The following is a 15,322-nucleotide window of genomic DNA, read 5'->3' as shown; positions in this document are numbered from 1 at the left end:
AGGCCCCAGGCTGCTGCGCACAAATTCAGGAGCCGATCGGCAAACCCTGGGTTTGAGGCTCCACAAGTCACCTGCTTCAGTACTGCTCCGAACGAGAAACTGCCAGCCACCCCGGGCTCTCCTCCCTCCCAGGGCTGCTTCGTGGGCGGCCGGCGCAGGCCCTGCGCGCTGTCTTTGGGGAGAAGACCGTCCCCGGGCCTTCAGCGGGATGGCTTGTCGGGGGCAATTCGCAGTCCCAGGGATTGCTCGGGGAGAAGTGCCATCCGGTCGCTCCGCCAGCGCCGCCCTCCATGCCGGCCGCCGAAAGCGGTGGGCGGCGAGGCTGGCACGGAGCACCGGGACACGGCGGGCGTCTCGGAGCCACCGCGCCTCACCAGGCCCTGACGCCCTGCAGCGCGGCGGGCAGGTGGCTCTGCGGGCAGGCGCCGGGGCCACCCCCGCCGAAACCCGAGCTGGCCAGGGGTGCGGGCGTCGCAGGACCCGGGGGCGCGCCCGCGTAGCCGCCGCCGTAGCCGGCGCCGTAAGGGGCGCCCGCGTAGCCGCCGTAACAGGAATAGGGCGCCGCGGCGGCGCCGTAGGGGCCCGAGAAAGCCGGCGCGCCGGGGCCCAGGCAGGGCTTGCCGTCCCGCACCAGCACGGGCACCGCCACCCGGCGCGGCGCCGGGGGGTGGCCCGCCAGTTCTAGGGACTTGTCCTGGCGCTGTCTCTTGCACTTGTAGCGCCGGTTCTGGAACCAGATCTTGACCTGCGTGGGTGTGAGCTGCAGCGCGCTGGCCAGGTGCTCGCGCTCGGGCGCCGACACGTACCGCTGCTGCTTGAAGCGCCGCTCCAGCGCCAGCACCTGCGCCTGCGAGAAGAGCACGCGGGGCTTCCGCCGCTGGCGCGCCTTGGGCTGCTCGGGGCCGGTCCCGCGCGCGCCGCTGCCGGGGTCGCCGACGCCGAGCTCTGGCCCCCTGGTCCCGCCGCGGAGGGGCGAGGCTGCGCTGAGGCCCGGCTCTAAAAGCACAGGAAGGAACAGCGTCAGCGCCCAGCCTCTGGCTCCCCGAAGCAATTACATGGTTTCCAAGAGACGCCCCTCTCCCCTGGCAGCCTTCACTCCGCGTCCCCTTCCGTCCCCTCTGCCGACCCCTCACCCCGTCCCAGGACGGTCTGAAGGCTCCTTTCCCCCCACGCTCTGCCGCTGTTGTATCTGCAGGCACATACGTAAATGCTGCCACTCCAGGGTCCCCGGTGGACAGCCTTGTCCCAAAAGGTAGTTGATCAAGAATCTAAGACCACTTCATTTTCTTCTTAGAAGGTCTGTGGGTGGGTGGTGGGGTAGGGGGCGATTCGCTGTGGTTCGATTCTAGCGTGGTGGTGTTTGGGGAAGCTTTTGCCTCGAGGACCAAGTGTGAGTGTGGGGGCCTGTTAGATGGAGATTGACTTTGGACCGCCCTGGGTGGAAAGGGGGGACAGAGAAAGGGAGAGAGAGAGAGAGAGAGAGAGAGAGAGAGAGATGATAGAGATAGAGTTAGGGACAGAGCGGAAACTTGGTGACGCGCTTGCCAGTGGGTTCCTGTCTGCCTGGTTATCCGTGGTGGTCCGGGGCGCATCGCAGGTTATTCAGATCCAATCAGGGGCGGGTGCCCCGAGAGTCTCCGACCTTCACCCCACCCTTGCCCACACCCTTGTCTTTTTGGTCATCAAGTGCTCCACCGGCACCAGGGACCCGTCCCATCTTTCTTGGATGTGATGCTCTTTAAGCCAAATGAGCGAAATAGAATAAAACTGAACAAAATATTTCGGTTTCCTGATTCTTGGCTTGGAAACTGCGGTTCTCTTGGAGGAATATACAAAGTTTAGACCCACATTTGGCTTTTTAAAAAGCGACCTCTTTCTCCTTTGGGGTGTCTTTGGCAAGCAGGTGGCGTTGGTTTCGCCCTGCCTTCCTCTTCCCAGGGTTGGTGCCCTCGCGGATCACCCGGACTGAGGCGGCTGTGCCTGAAGCACGCAGAGATACAGCCTCTCCTCCCCTTCTCCCCACCTCTCTTCTGTCTTGGCTAAGCTCTGTTTTAACTGAAGGGTAGGTAGAGAGGAAACGCCGAGTTTTCATGGAAAATCACGCCAGGAGAAAACCAGGAATGCCGAGGGGCTGCGAGTTCTGGGTGAGGTAGAGCAGAACTCGCCTGATTAGGGAAGGTGAGGGTTGGAACCCGACTCCAAACCCCCACCCCTGTTGACACAGTCTTCTGGAGGAGGTGATGGGGCTGTTTGATAGCTGAAGTTTGTGGAAATAAAAACTTTCTTCGGCCTTCCTTCAGCTTGTGCTCAGAGAAACTGGGGACATCTCGCAAAGAGGGAAAATATTGATGGGGATTTTAATCTTAGCAAATTGAAAAGTAACAACTGACTTTAAGCAACTCTTTGGAACAAGCAGGATCCCATTTCAGAGTCGCTGACCACACAGGCCAAGGGGCTGCGTGACACCCTGGTGCGTGCCAGCAGCAAGCACCCTTGGTCTGCAGCCCCTCTTGCCCTGGTCTCTGAAAGCAAGGTGATCTGGGGACAGGCGAGGTACGCAGACTCCACCAGGAACGTTCGGTCATTGCAGCGGCCCGGGCTTAGTCCCTGGAGCTGGGCGCAGGCCCCTCCTCCGAGTTAGTCCACGGCAGCCTCATAAGAGATGCTGCTTAGGGGTTCCCCGGCTGAAGAGAAAGCGGTGCGCGTGCCTTCGGCTGCTAGGTAACAGCTGTGGTCCAAGTACCGCGATCCTTTCTCAACAAAGCCAGAGTGAGCGAGGAGTTGGCTGAGCAGCTCGGAGGGAATTAGTGTTTATAGAGTCTGCAGAAACCCACAGGCCTCTCTGAGAACACACAGCAAAGGTTAATGTTCTCCAGGTTCCTGGAGTGGGTGAGTAACCAGACCACTAGTCAACAAACAACTCTGAACTAGTCCCTTTACTTATTCGTTTGTTGAATGGATGGGCCGTGGCACGGCCTGGCGGAAGAGGCCCGACACGCCAGGCGTGGCCGGGCGGACCCCAGATGTGCACGGAGGCTGCAGACGGAGGCGCAGAGAGAAGAGTGGCTTCTTCATCCCTTGGAATGTGGACACTTTTCTGCGGAAGCTTCCCAGGTCTCAGGGGCCAAGGCAACACAATTCAATGCCCGCTCCTTCCCTTCCTGTGGCTAGGCGCAGGTGCCAGGGCCTGGCTTCCCTGCGCACGGCATGGCACTTTCGGAGACCAGGCACGGAGACCCCCGGAGTCGTCTCCCAGAGCTTCGAAACCTGGAGCTGCCCTTACCCCGCTCCCAGACGCGGAGGAGCACCCGCCAGCGCCCGCAGGGCCGTTCAGGCCTAGGGACGCAGACACGACCTGATCTGGTCGCCACCTCTCTTTGTCCAGAGGAGGAACCTGGGCAGAGGATGACTGGGCTGGCCAGGCCACTCAGCAAGCCCCAAGCTGCGGCTTGCCCCAGAGCCGGCTGACTTTCCACTCCCAAATCGCTCGGCTGCTTTGATGGCTGCACTTGGGGCAGATGCTTTAGGGTAGAGAGACGCGGAAATGGCAGGGGAGACCCGTGGTGTTGGAGCAGAGCTAAGACACCTAGAGGGTTTCGCTGTGAGAAAGGGAAGCTGGAGTTTCTGGAAAGTGTGGCTGTGACTGGGGGTGATGCGATTGTGCGAAGCAGAGGGCAGGCTATGGAAATAATGAACCCCCTACGATTCAGGGGGCGCAGGAAGCACACCGGGTGTCTGAAGGGGATGGTAGAGGGGTCTGAGAGATCTGCCTTTTGGAATTCTCAAACAAGGGGAAATAGAAGCCCTCGGAGCGGGAAAGACCAGGAGATGCGCGTTAGCCCCACGCGCCAACTGGTCATGACCAACCCCACAGCCAGGATCCCCCTGTAGAAGCCGAGACCTGGGCGCGCGTACTTACGTGGCTCCTCGACGCGTTCTGAGTCCATCTCTGCGAGCGTCTCGGGGGGACCACCAGGACACCCCGACTCGTCGGTTCTGTCGCTGTTTCCGCCGCGGGCGCTGCAGGTGCTGCGAACCTCTGACTTTCGCGGTTCTGGGACCGGTCGCTGGCACTGAAAGCTTTCAGGGCTCCCCGGTGCCTCCCGGAGTTGCAAGAATTCGGGATCTATCTGCTCTGGCTCCAGCCTCAGGATATCATTGACCGAGAAGGGGGTGGAGGTGACAGGGTTCAGCGGCATCCCGAAGGCGGAGGAGGCGGGGCTGGGGTGTCCCCGGTCACCCTCTGGGTGTCGCCCTGAGCTTCCCCTCTTGTCGTTGCAAGCGCAGCGGGCAGACGCCCAGTGTCCTGTACTGCGCCTTCCTCTGGGCCATCCCTGCGGGCCGGGTGACCGAGGCCGAGATTGCTGACCCTCATTGGTTCCGGCAGGAACCACGTGCTAATCTGTACCTTCCTCCCCGGGAGCTTTCTTCCCGCGCCCTTCGAATTCCTCTCCACCCCCCAGCCACCTTCCGGAAAGGTTTGGTTTGTGTCGACGGTTCTCAAAAGCCAGGAAAATGGGAGAGGGTGCTGCGCGCGGCTCGTATCTGGGTGAATACGGTAATAGAGGGAGCCGCAGAGGTCAGCCCCGTCCACGGGGCTCTCCTAGGGGACGTGAGAGGATGGGGGGTGGAACCCTTGCTCTGCAACCCGAGCCCGTCCTTCCGGCCCGGCCTTTGCTCAAGTCTCCACTCACGTGGCCGAGGAAAACTGAGGCGGAGACGGCTGGGCACCCGCGGGATTGGAGGAGCATGCTGGAGTATTAAGTGGGCGCAGGGTGGGGTCCCCCCGCGGCGGGGAGCTCGGTTCTGGGAGCAGAGGCTGGGCGCCGGAGGAGCGAGTCTTGACCCGTCTACGCCTAGCCTCAGCCGGAAACTTCTCGCTTTGAGCAGAGTCTGGGTCTGGGGAACCCAGATAGCCTCTTCGTAGGCGGAGCATCTCAGCTACGGTCGCCAAGACTTGGCAAGGGAGCTGTGTTGGGGGAACCCCCTGGCCTCTTGGCGGGCTCCGCGAGTGAGTGGGGAGGAGGAAACGTACTAGCCCCAGCTCTCAAGGCCCCAGACAGGGGCTCCTTAGTTCCTTCTCCTCCTCCCCTTTAATCGCCCTAAAGTTGATTGTTTTCAGCGTTCCAACTTTCAGTGTGTCTGAACTCGGTGTCATCCTTTCCCTCCTCACCCCCACCTCCAACCCCGCCCCCAGGGGGTGGGAAGCCCTGGGGAGCATTAGATTTTCAGAAAAACTCCTCTTGGACGCAGCTGGCAACAAGTGGAAGGAGACAGGGTGTGCAGTGGCTGGGAACGGGAAGGTGGAGTCAACACGTCTATGTCTAGCCCTTGCTCTTGAACACAGCTGTGGGATTTGATTAAAGTATTTACCTCTCTAAACTAAGGCTTACTTTTAAAGCGGAGATAACAATAGGCTCATCGTAGGATGATTGTGAGAATTGAGATAATGTGTATGAAGCCATCAGTGAATGTCCACCGCTATCACTCATGCTACATTGGTTCAATTAAGAATACATGATTTAGCGTGAGCAGTCTCAGCAGACTCTAAGGAGTTTTAAAGTACCTTTTAATCAAAATGAGAGCTAGATGGGGCGCCTGGGTGGCGCAGTCGGTTAAGCGTCCGACTTCAGCCAGGTCACGATCTCGCGGTCCGTGAGTTCGAGCCCCGCGTCAGGCTCTGGGCTGATGGCTCGGAGCCTGGAGCCTGCTTCCGATTCTGTGTCTCCCTCTCTCTCTGCCCCTCCCGCGTTCATGCTCTGTCTCTCTCTGTCCCAAAAATAAATAAATGTTGAAAAAAAAATTTAAAAAAAAAAATGAGAGCTAGAGTTCTTTTTTGGGATTTCAGATCAACTGTTTCTTAGGTAAGCCTTCTAAGAGAATTCAATGTTACAAGAACCGTCTGGGCTTTATTACTGCCTGAAATTTAGATAAGTTGAACTCGCATTCCCAGTCTAGTGGGCACAAAATTTTGGCACATTTGATGGTTCAACCAAGTAATGCTTTCTTATACATCACATCATTTAATCTTTACATCAAAACTACACTCCAGGTGTTTCCAGTTTCCCTTCCTTCCTTCCTCCCTCCCTTCCCCCCTTCCCTCCTCCCTCCCTTCCTTCCTTCCTTCCTTCCTTCCTTCCTTCCTTCCTGTCTTTTTCAGCGATGAGTCACCATCAGAGAGGTTAAGCGACTCCTGAGGCAGGGCTGGCTGAAACTCCTAGAGACATCAGCATCTTGCAATGACATACATTTATTTAAGTTTTTTTTCAGTGATAAAAGTCACCATGCACCCTTTGGGGGTGGGGGTGGGGTAGAAACAAGAGAAAGTTGAAAAGAAAACAAGATTCATCCGGAAATGACATTTAGCTCACTTCCTTCTTTACACTATCTTGGCATAGGGTATATGCGAGTTTGTGTATTTTAAATTTACATCATAAGCATGTCCAGCACTTCACTAGAGTTTTCACAAATGTATTCAAAAATTACAATATTCAAAAATTACAAATTACAACCAGCGTGGTCCCTGTTATGGATGGTCCATAATAGACTGTGTTTATAGTTTTAGATTATATCTGTTTTTGTCACTGTAAACAAAACTTCAGAGGATATCTTTGTGCTTTCAACCTTGTCAACATTTTGGGTTATTTCCTCAGGATAAATATGTAGGACAAATATTAATGAATCAAATCCCACGACTTCCTAGAAAAAAAGTTATCGTATTCTCCTCTCCGCAGCGGTGTAGGCAAACGTCTGATAGGCGGGTATTTACTACAAGCACCCTGACCTCCGAAAGTGGACGCATTTAGGACATTTTCATTAAGAGCCCTTTGAGCAGCCCTCCGCCCCCTTCCCCCGCTCCAGTAGCTCCGCTCAGTCCCCACTTTCCAAGCTGCGGCTCGAGGCGACCCGGGGTGAGGACGTCAAGCGCAAACCCGCGGTCAGCGCTTTATTCCACGCTGAAATTCTCCCCGTGGCCTATTGCGCTCGAGGAAGACCTAGAAAAAGGGCACCTTGGGATGGTCTTGGCATCCAAAGCCCTGAGTACAAATCGTGCTCTCGGGTTTGGCTTTGCTTTTTTTTCCTTGGTTTGTTGGAGAGTTGGGACGGGAAAAGGCTTTCTGACCCCTCGCGATTGGTGTAAACACCAGTCAGCTTGACGGAAGGGACGCCTTTGGCTCAGGCTCCCGCACACCGGGAGCAACCCTGGAGACAGGTGTGCCGATCGCTCTCGCCCCAACCCTTCGGGGAGACAGGCTGTCCTGCCTCCTGGAGGGCGCCGTGCAGCCGGGAGGGAGCGTACTTCGCGGTACTGGCCTCAGCTTTCCGTGGTCTCCGCTTGCTGGGGTCTCGCTCTCTCCCCAAGTCACCTCCAGAACCCCCGGGACCTGGACTTCGCGGCAAACAGGCCGGGCCTCGGTGACACCCCTTCCTCCTCCTCTAGAGCTAGGGAGCCCTGGAAACCGCCCCGCCCTGAGGCAAGGTGGAACCGATAACTTTGGTCTTACTCTCGCCGCGTCAATTGCATCCCTAATAACTGGGACACACTAGCGACCAGGCCAGGGTGGGTGGGTCATGGGGAGGGGCCAGGAGTAAGGCCGGCAGGCGTGGAGAGCAGAAAAGCTGGGGAGTTCTCAGGCTGTTAGGCAGAGCTGGGCACAGCCTAGACAGTGTGGTGCCAGGTGATGTGCTCCCTTGCTCAGGAGTGGAAACATCATCTCTCTCTCTCTTGTTTTATTTTAGAGAGCGGGAGGGAGAGCGAGGGATAGGAGCAGAGAGAGAGAGAGAATCTTAGTAGGCTCCATACTCAGCACAAGCCCTCCGAGAGGCTGGATCTCACAACCCTGGGATCATGACCCTGGCAGAAATCCAGTCTGCAGCTCACGGGACTGAGCCACACAGGTACCCCACCATCTCTATTCTTAAAATGAGATGGAGCTGGTCATGCCAGGGGTGTGAGTGGCCTTAGTCCACTTAGGTCACACAATAAATAAAACCTCAAACCAAACTAGGTCCACCAATGCGTTTGAAACGCCTACCCTGGGCCAGCTCTGTCCAAGCGCTTAACATACTAAGGAAATGAAAGGCCTCAGCCTTTTATCTTACCCCACTCTTGCACAGGAGACAGACTTTTAAATTATTCCCAAGCTGTGTGATACCATCATGCAGAATCTGCTCATGAAGTATATTGAACTTCTTCCCATTCAGGGTTAACAAAGGTCTTCCCGCCTGTGCTGCACCCCCCCCCCCAATTTTTTTCAGACTAAAACGAAGGGATTCCCTCTTTAAAACTCGATACACAACAAGCAACTCCCAATGAAGTCTGGTGCTGGGGCGCCTTGGGCTTGTAGGAGATCAACTAAGGTCTTTTACACTGTGGCAGGATCCCCATTAGGCTAGACTAGGGCTCTGGGTCTGTTGTCCTAGTATATCTCCAGGGCCTAGGCTAGCAACTGGTACATAGTAGGTCTCTAGTAAACATTTGTTGGATAAAGAAATCTGTCTTGTTTGCCTGGGGATGGTCCCTGGGACACCCTGGGGACTGGTCTAGAAGTGTTTGGTCCACCCAGGGCTGGGCAAACTCTGAACTGCCCACCATCGCACTTTCTGCTTTGCCACTCTTTCGGCGGGGAGCCATTTTTAAGTATTATGATAATGTGGGTTTTTTTTTTTTGAGTATGTGAAACATTAACATAATTCTAAAAGCCAAAATCATGCACAAAGATATATTCAAAGACATGACCATGACACCTTTATCCTTTCTGTTCTCATTCCCCATCTCCCACCCCCCTACCTTCCCCAGTTCCTACACACTCCCAGTCTCATCACTTTATTCTTTTTGTGCTCCCCCCCACACATATGATCAGATACATGTATTTCTTTAAAAAAAAAAAATGTTTCCCCTTCCTTACCTGACAAGGTAGCATAATATGGGTAGTCCTTGTTGCTGTAAATCAGTGACATTTGTTAAGATTTTTTGTATTGATATTATGCTTCGAATTCTATCCATGGGTGGCTGTTGCTTTACAATACAGGATGTCCCTGCTGCAACAACAATGTCTGTGCACTTTCTACCTGCGTTTCCTTTGCTCAAAATAAGCTATTCCATGTCTACGATATAGTCAGGACACTGAAAATCTCTCACTATTCATGACTGTTGGCACAGATCTTTGGAACCTTATTTTCGCAGAATGCATGACTATGGTCTTAAAGCAAACCCTTTCAAAACATCTCACTGATTTTTTTCGTTTGTTTTTTACTTTATTTTTTAACTTTACTTATTTTGAGAGAGAGAGAGAGGGAGAGAGGGAATGGGTGAGAGCCTGAGCAAGGGAGGGGCAGAGAGAGAGGGAGAGAGAGAATCCTAAGCAGGCTCCATGCTGTCATGGTGGAGCCCCACGTGGGGCTCCGTCCCACCCCATGAAATCAGGACCTGAGCAGAAATTAAGAGTCAGTGTGCTTAACCAACTGAGTCACTCAGGCACCCCTGAATTTTCTCATTAAAAAAATGTTTTTTCTCTTTTTTTATTTTAACTTAATTGTCTCTGTATTACAGATAAAGAACACAGAGGTTACTTATGGTCCCAAACCATAAGTGACAGCTACCAAAGAGTGGAGGAAAATTACAATCCAGGTTTTCTTGACAGGGTTTCTGGTTCTTTCTATCATATGCCTGTGTCATAAGCAAAGGCTATTGCCCTCCACTCTCTTTGGTCACACTTTGAATCCCCAAGAGTAGAAATGGAGATTTGAAAAATAACTCAGAATATCCTCAAAATAATTTCTAGGTTACAAATGAGAAAACCAAGACAAAGAAGGTTAAGAAATCTGTTTGGGATCTCACACATTTCATTTTCAGTATGGTGCTCTTTCCTGTAGAGCACACAGACTAAGATTAATGCAGTTGCTTAGTAATCATATTTTTTTATGTTTCTCCCTACTCTTTACTCAGTACTTCCTAGCACCCTTGTTTCTTTTTGCTTTAATTTTTTAATGTTTACTTATTTTTAAGAGACAGAAACAGAACGATAGCAGGGGAGGGACAGAGAGAGAGAGAGGGAGACACAGAATCTGAAACAGGCTCTAGGCTCTGAGCTGTCAGCACAGAGCCCGATGTGGGGCTTGAACTCTGCTGCAGCAAGATCATGACCTGAGCCAAAGTCAGAGGCTTAACAGACTGAGCCACCCAGGCACCCTCGTTTCTAAGGAAAATTCACTACACATTTTAAAATTTCACTGAAACTATTACTTTAATATTTTCCAAATTATTTTATTCAACTTAGTCGTTATTTTCTGAGTGCCCACTCCATTACGGAGCGGTAATCAGATAATCCATCAGCCGAACCAGGACATTTTTAGAAGAAAGGAAACCGTAACTGGATGGGATGTCAGGCATAAACCACAACTCTCCCAGGCAAACCGCAACATATGGTTACCCTATATATATATATAGCAGTTTGCAAGGCTGTTAGTACACAAAGATAAATAGCATACATTCCAAGACCCTCCAGGAGTATCCAGTCCAGTAGGGGAGACGACAGGTGAACTTTTATCATAAAATGTTGTCAGTACACTCTTAATCCGGTGGACTGACGTTAATGTGCTTAACTTCACCTGTTTGATGAAGGAGAACATTTTTTTACTTATAATATTTTCATCCTCAAAATCTACAGTGTGAAACTGATTGTCATATTCAAGAGGCTGGTTGATCACTGGTGCATCCTTTTCCATGCCTTCACAAGTCAGGATCACCTGGCGTCACACACGGAAGGGTCCGGGGCTAGCACGGGCTCCTCCCCAGAACAAGGGGTGCTCCCAGCTTCCATTCCTTCCCAGAGATACTCTTAACACTTTGCTCTTTCACTTAACAATATATCCTGGAAACCACACCCTCTCAGTTCAAAGAGATCTCCCTTATTCTTTTGTATGGTTGCCTAGTGTTTCATTGTGCGAAAGTGCCATAGTTTATTCAGCCACTCTCCTGTGAATGAGTGTTTAGATTTTCCCAGTATTTTGCAGTTACAGATGATGTAATGAATGACATTGTTGCTAAGTGTTTTTGTATTGCTAGAAGGGTATCTTCAGAGCATATACCTATGAGTACGATTGTGGGTCAAGAGTAAAGGCATATGTAATTTCTTTCGCGTTGCCAAATTCCTGTTCAGAATGGTTGTACAGGCTTGCATTCCAGGAGCGATGTATGAGGGTCCACCTCCCTGGTAGCAGTCTGGACAACGCAGTGTATTATACCTTTTAATTTTCACAAATCTGAGAGGTGAGAAATGGTTTCTCAGCGTTGTTTTAATTTGCATTTCTCTAATCATGAGTGAGAACACCTATTTATATTTTTAAAGGATACTTACATCTGTCTCTGTGTACATACGCGTGTATAATATACATACAGATGTAAAATCCACACACATCCATTCAAATTGTATTCCTCCCCCCCATATTCTGTTAATTTTAAGGGTTTTCTATGGATCAGCGATTTGGGGTATCTGTGCTACATGGTGCGAACATTTTATTCCTGTTTGTCAGCCGTCTTTCGACCTCTTTTATAGTGTTTTTTGTCATGCATTTTGAAACGTGGTCACTTGCATCAATCTCTTTTATCGTCTCTGGATTTGAGTCAAAGTGAGAAAACTTTTCCCCACGCCAAGGTGAGGGAGGAATTCACCCTTGTTTTCTTCTTTCTAGTACTTGCACGGTTTCGTTGTTCAGGTTTAAATCTATCTGGAGTGTGTATTTCGAGTGTACAGTGGGAGCTAGGGATCGAATACCGTCTTTTCCCCGAACGGCTGTCGGGGGCCCTGTTAACGGTTTGCCTGAGATCGCTTTCAGGGGCGCTGTCTGCGGACCCCAGAAAACCAGCGCGAGAATCTCGGGGTTAGGGGAAGCGCACGGGTGGCGCGGAGAGGGGAGCGGGGCGAGGAGATTTCTGTTACCGCTGGTTTGTAAGACAGCCGGCCCCTCAGTTTCTCCCGGGCGTCGCCCAGCACCCCGCTGGCCGGCTTCCCGCCTTCACTCAAGTGTAGCGTTCCCGCCAGAGCCGCCTCCCGCGCGCCCGCCACGCCTCGGGAGTAAAGCGGGGAACCATCCGGCCCTGGACGGCAGGGCTCCTCCGTGGGGGCCTCCCGGGGTCGGGCGGCGCGGGCCCTGATTCGGGGGCCCTGGGCGCTGCTCCGCGAGCCTTATCTGCGCCGCGCTGCCGGTCCCATTTCAATGAACATTCCAGCGCCAGCCCGGTACGCCCCCCGCCCCGCCCCGCCGCCCGCCGGGCACGTCCCCCCCATCCCCGACCCTCCCCACAGCAGTCTTCCCGGCACGCTCCTCCCCCCGCGGCCCCCGCCCGCACGGCACGCCCCTCCCCGCGAGCCCTCCCCATCCCCCCGCCCCCTCCAGCCCCGCACAAATACAGCCTCTCCCCTGCGGCGGTGGGTGTGCGCGCGCGCCTTGTGCGCCGGGCCCGCGGAGTCCCAGGTCAAACAAACAGCGCCGCCCGGAGCGAGCTCCGCTGAGACTCTGGCGCGGACAACTGCGGGCGCGGATTCTGCAGGCTCGGGGTCGCTACTGAGAGGCCCGGGAGCCCGGGAGCCGCGCGGGCGGCCCAGACGCGCACCCGACCGCAGCTGCATGTTGAGAAACTGGCTGTGCCCGCATGGTCTGGCTGAGCCCTGGCGATAGCCTCAAAGCCTGGGATGTGATCAGGTGCACCGCTGCGTCCCCAGAGGCCGGCAGAGGAGTTTCACAGGCACTGCCTGACCTTGGGGGTCAGACAGACCCTTTTCGGGGAGTTTTTAGTGTCTGGTGTCAGGTTCAGCTTGGGCATCTATGATCTCATTGATGTCCCTTTGAGAGAAGCAAGGCAGATGTCATGATCTCAGTTCCAGTGATGGGATGCGATGTTGAGGTGAAGAGTGGTCCCCTAATTTGTTTATAAAGCCATTCACCTAGTGTCGGGGCAGTGACAGGCCGCGCACTCGGTACTTTGGGGGCCAAAGACAGGGTTCCAAGCCGTACCTTCCTTAGGCGGTCACCAACGTACAAATTACCACAAATGGTGTTGTACTATTATTTATTGTTATTGTCTGCGAACGTGACAGATCTCAACCCCTCTACATGCACAGACAGAATATAGGGCCACTTCTTAATGAGTGTATGTATGTGGGATGTCCAAAGTGGTAAACATTCCAAATGGAATCTTTCTACAGAGAAGTCACCTTAACAAAACATCTAAACCTCTTTATTTCTTTAAAATTGGGGCGCCTGGGTGGCGCAGTCGGTTAAGCGTCCGACTTCAGCCAGGTCACGATCTCGCGGTCCGTGAGTTCGAGCCCCGAGTCAGGCTCTGGGCTGATGGCTCAGAGCCTGGAGCCTGTTTCCGATTCTGTGTCTCCCTCTGTCTCTGCCCCTCCCCCGTTCATGCTCTGTCTCTCTCTGTCCCAAAAATAAATAAAAACGTTGAAAAGAAAAGGAAAAAAAATTGCAAGTTGCTCAACCTTTGTTCCACAGCTCACCACCCAGGGGTGTTCTACTGCCTGCAAGAGCCAGCCCAGGCTTCTGGATTTTTAAAAAAATAATAATTTTGTATAATACAGATAAATGAATTATGTTTATGAGTTTAATTTTTGAAAGATGATTGAAGCACATTTTTAGGAAAACTAGAGACCTGCTAAGGTGTTGGTGGCTAACGACTAGACCAGAAGGAAATAATTGTGACGTGAGCTTGTAGTGAAACACCATCCGTCCCAGATTGTCCAGCTTCTGCTGGAATGGAAATGTGTATGAGGTACCATGCCATCAGCCAGAATGTTTTGCCCTTATATAGAATTATTGAGTCCTAAGGCATTCATAGTCTGTCTCTCCCTGGAGCAACAATCATGTCTCTAGGGCCACCCGGTCATAGTGGGTGCCTTGTATATAAGGAACTTAATTTGTAAAATTTGTAATACACTCACAGGTTTTCTTTCTTTCTTTCTTTCTTTCTTTCTTTCTTTCTTCTTTCTTTCTTTCCTTATTTATTATATTTATTTTTGAGATACAGAGAGAGAGAGAGAGAGAGAGCCCGTGAGCAGGGGAGGGGTATGGAGAGAGGGAGACAGAGGATCCAAAGTGGGCTCTGCGCGGACAGCAAAACAGAGAGCCCAATGGGGGACTCAAACTCACGAACCTTGAGATCATGACCTGAGCCCAAGCCTGACGCTTAACCCACCAAGCCACCCAGGCGCCCCTCCATGCTTCTTAAGCCTTGGTGGATGCTAAAGAAAATGGAAACTCTTTTGAGATCTCCCCCAAGGGAACTTGTGGATGCCTCCCTCAGAACCTAGGAGAAGGGCACGTGGGCTAGTGTGCTGGGGGGAGAGTCCAGGGCTTGGGGAGCTGCAGGAGCACGGCCCATTACCGTTTCCCCTGTGGGCATTCTCCATACACATGTGGCAGCTGAGGGACAGCTGCCTGGACAAAGACGGAGCACACAGGCACAGCCAGCTTGTTGATATTTGGGGCCACGTAGATAAATTATCCCGATAACCAAGTGCATTTTCCCCTTCCACCTCTTCCCCAGACAGTCTGACGCTGGGTAGATGCATTAGAAAGTAGGATGGCTCATTTAAAAGCTGACTTAGGAGAGGTCTCATGTTTTCAGCAGGTCCACTTTATATAGGAGAATATGCCCAGAAAGCTCTCTCTGTGACGGGAGCCCCTAACTCAGCTTTTGTTGGCAGGGTTCTTTTTGGCCTCTGCTGTCATTTGGGATTCCCCCCAGGGCCTGGAGCCTGACTTGCTTGGAGCAGGGCTGGAGTGGATCTGTAGTGAGAGGGTTCTGGGCTTACTGGGGGTAGAGGATGTGTGGGAAACAAATGTAACCCATGAGAAGTGGGTAATACATTCTCCTTTCTCAAATCCTGGTAATTTGGAGAGATTGGAGAGCAAGGGATTATAAAAAAGGATTTCAAATGTTTGACTCAGATCGGCCATGCAGACTGTTTCAATATCCAAATCTGCGAAGTTCTGCTTTGCATTTCCTTTTGATCTCTCTGGGAGTCTGGGAACAGAGACAGGAGGGGTGTGTCAAAACTGTGCTTGTTATAATACACAGCAGAATGTGTCAAACCAAGTTAACCCAGAGAATGAAGCTGCCAGTCCCAATAATCACTGTTATTTTCTGTCCAAGTCCCAGGAGGGTCCCTGCATAAAAAATGAACTGGCCATTAATTAACTAAACTTTAGGAAATTTTTTTTTAATCAGTCACCTCCCTCATTTTTATAGATAGGCCCAGAAAAACTGTGGCTGAGAGCACATGTTTGACAAAGAGAGCAGGACTTG

The 15,322-nt window shown here is 52.5% G+C and overlaps 1 protein-coding gene across 1 annotated transcript; it reads right to left on the bottom strand.

Moving 5' to 3' along the window:
* Window positions 1-370: 370 nt before the first annotated feature.
* NKX2-6 (NK2 homeobox 6) lies at window positions 371-4,199 on the bottom strand. The gene is made up of 2 exons (XM_047854843.1): window positions 3,920-4,199; window positions 371-996 (listed from the first exon to the last, which is right to left on the bottom strand). The coding sequence occupies exons 1-2, from the start codon at window positions 4,197-4,199 to the stop codon at window positions 371-373; spliced, it is 906 nt and encodes a 301-aa protein (XP_047710799.1).
* Window positions 4,200-15,322: the final 11,123 nt, after the last annotated feature.

Source organism: Prionailurus viverrinus, chromosome B1 (genome assembly GCF_022837055.1).
Source record: "Prionailurus viverrinus isolate Anna chromosome B1, UM_Priviv_1.0, whole genome shotgun sequence".
Classification (NCBI taxonomy): domain Eukaryota; kingdom Metazoa; phylum Chordata; class Mammalia; order Carnivora; family Felidae; genus Prionailurus; species Prionailurus viverrinus.
This window is presented reverse-complemented; position numbering and strand designations above follow the sequence as displayed.

Excerpts from the sequence above, each read along its gene's own strand:
- NKX2-6 (XM_047854843.1), bottom strand. The coding sequence starts at position 4,199 with ATGCCGCTGAACCCTGTCACCTCCACCCCCTTCTCGGTCAATGATATC. Across the intron at positions 997-3,919 it reads AGAACGCGTCGAGGAGCCAC|AGCCGGGCCTCAGCGCAGCC; the intron begins GTAAGTACGCGC and ends CTGTGCTTTTAG.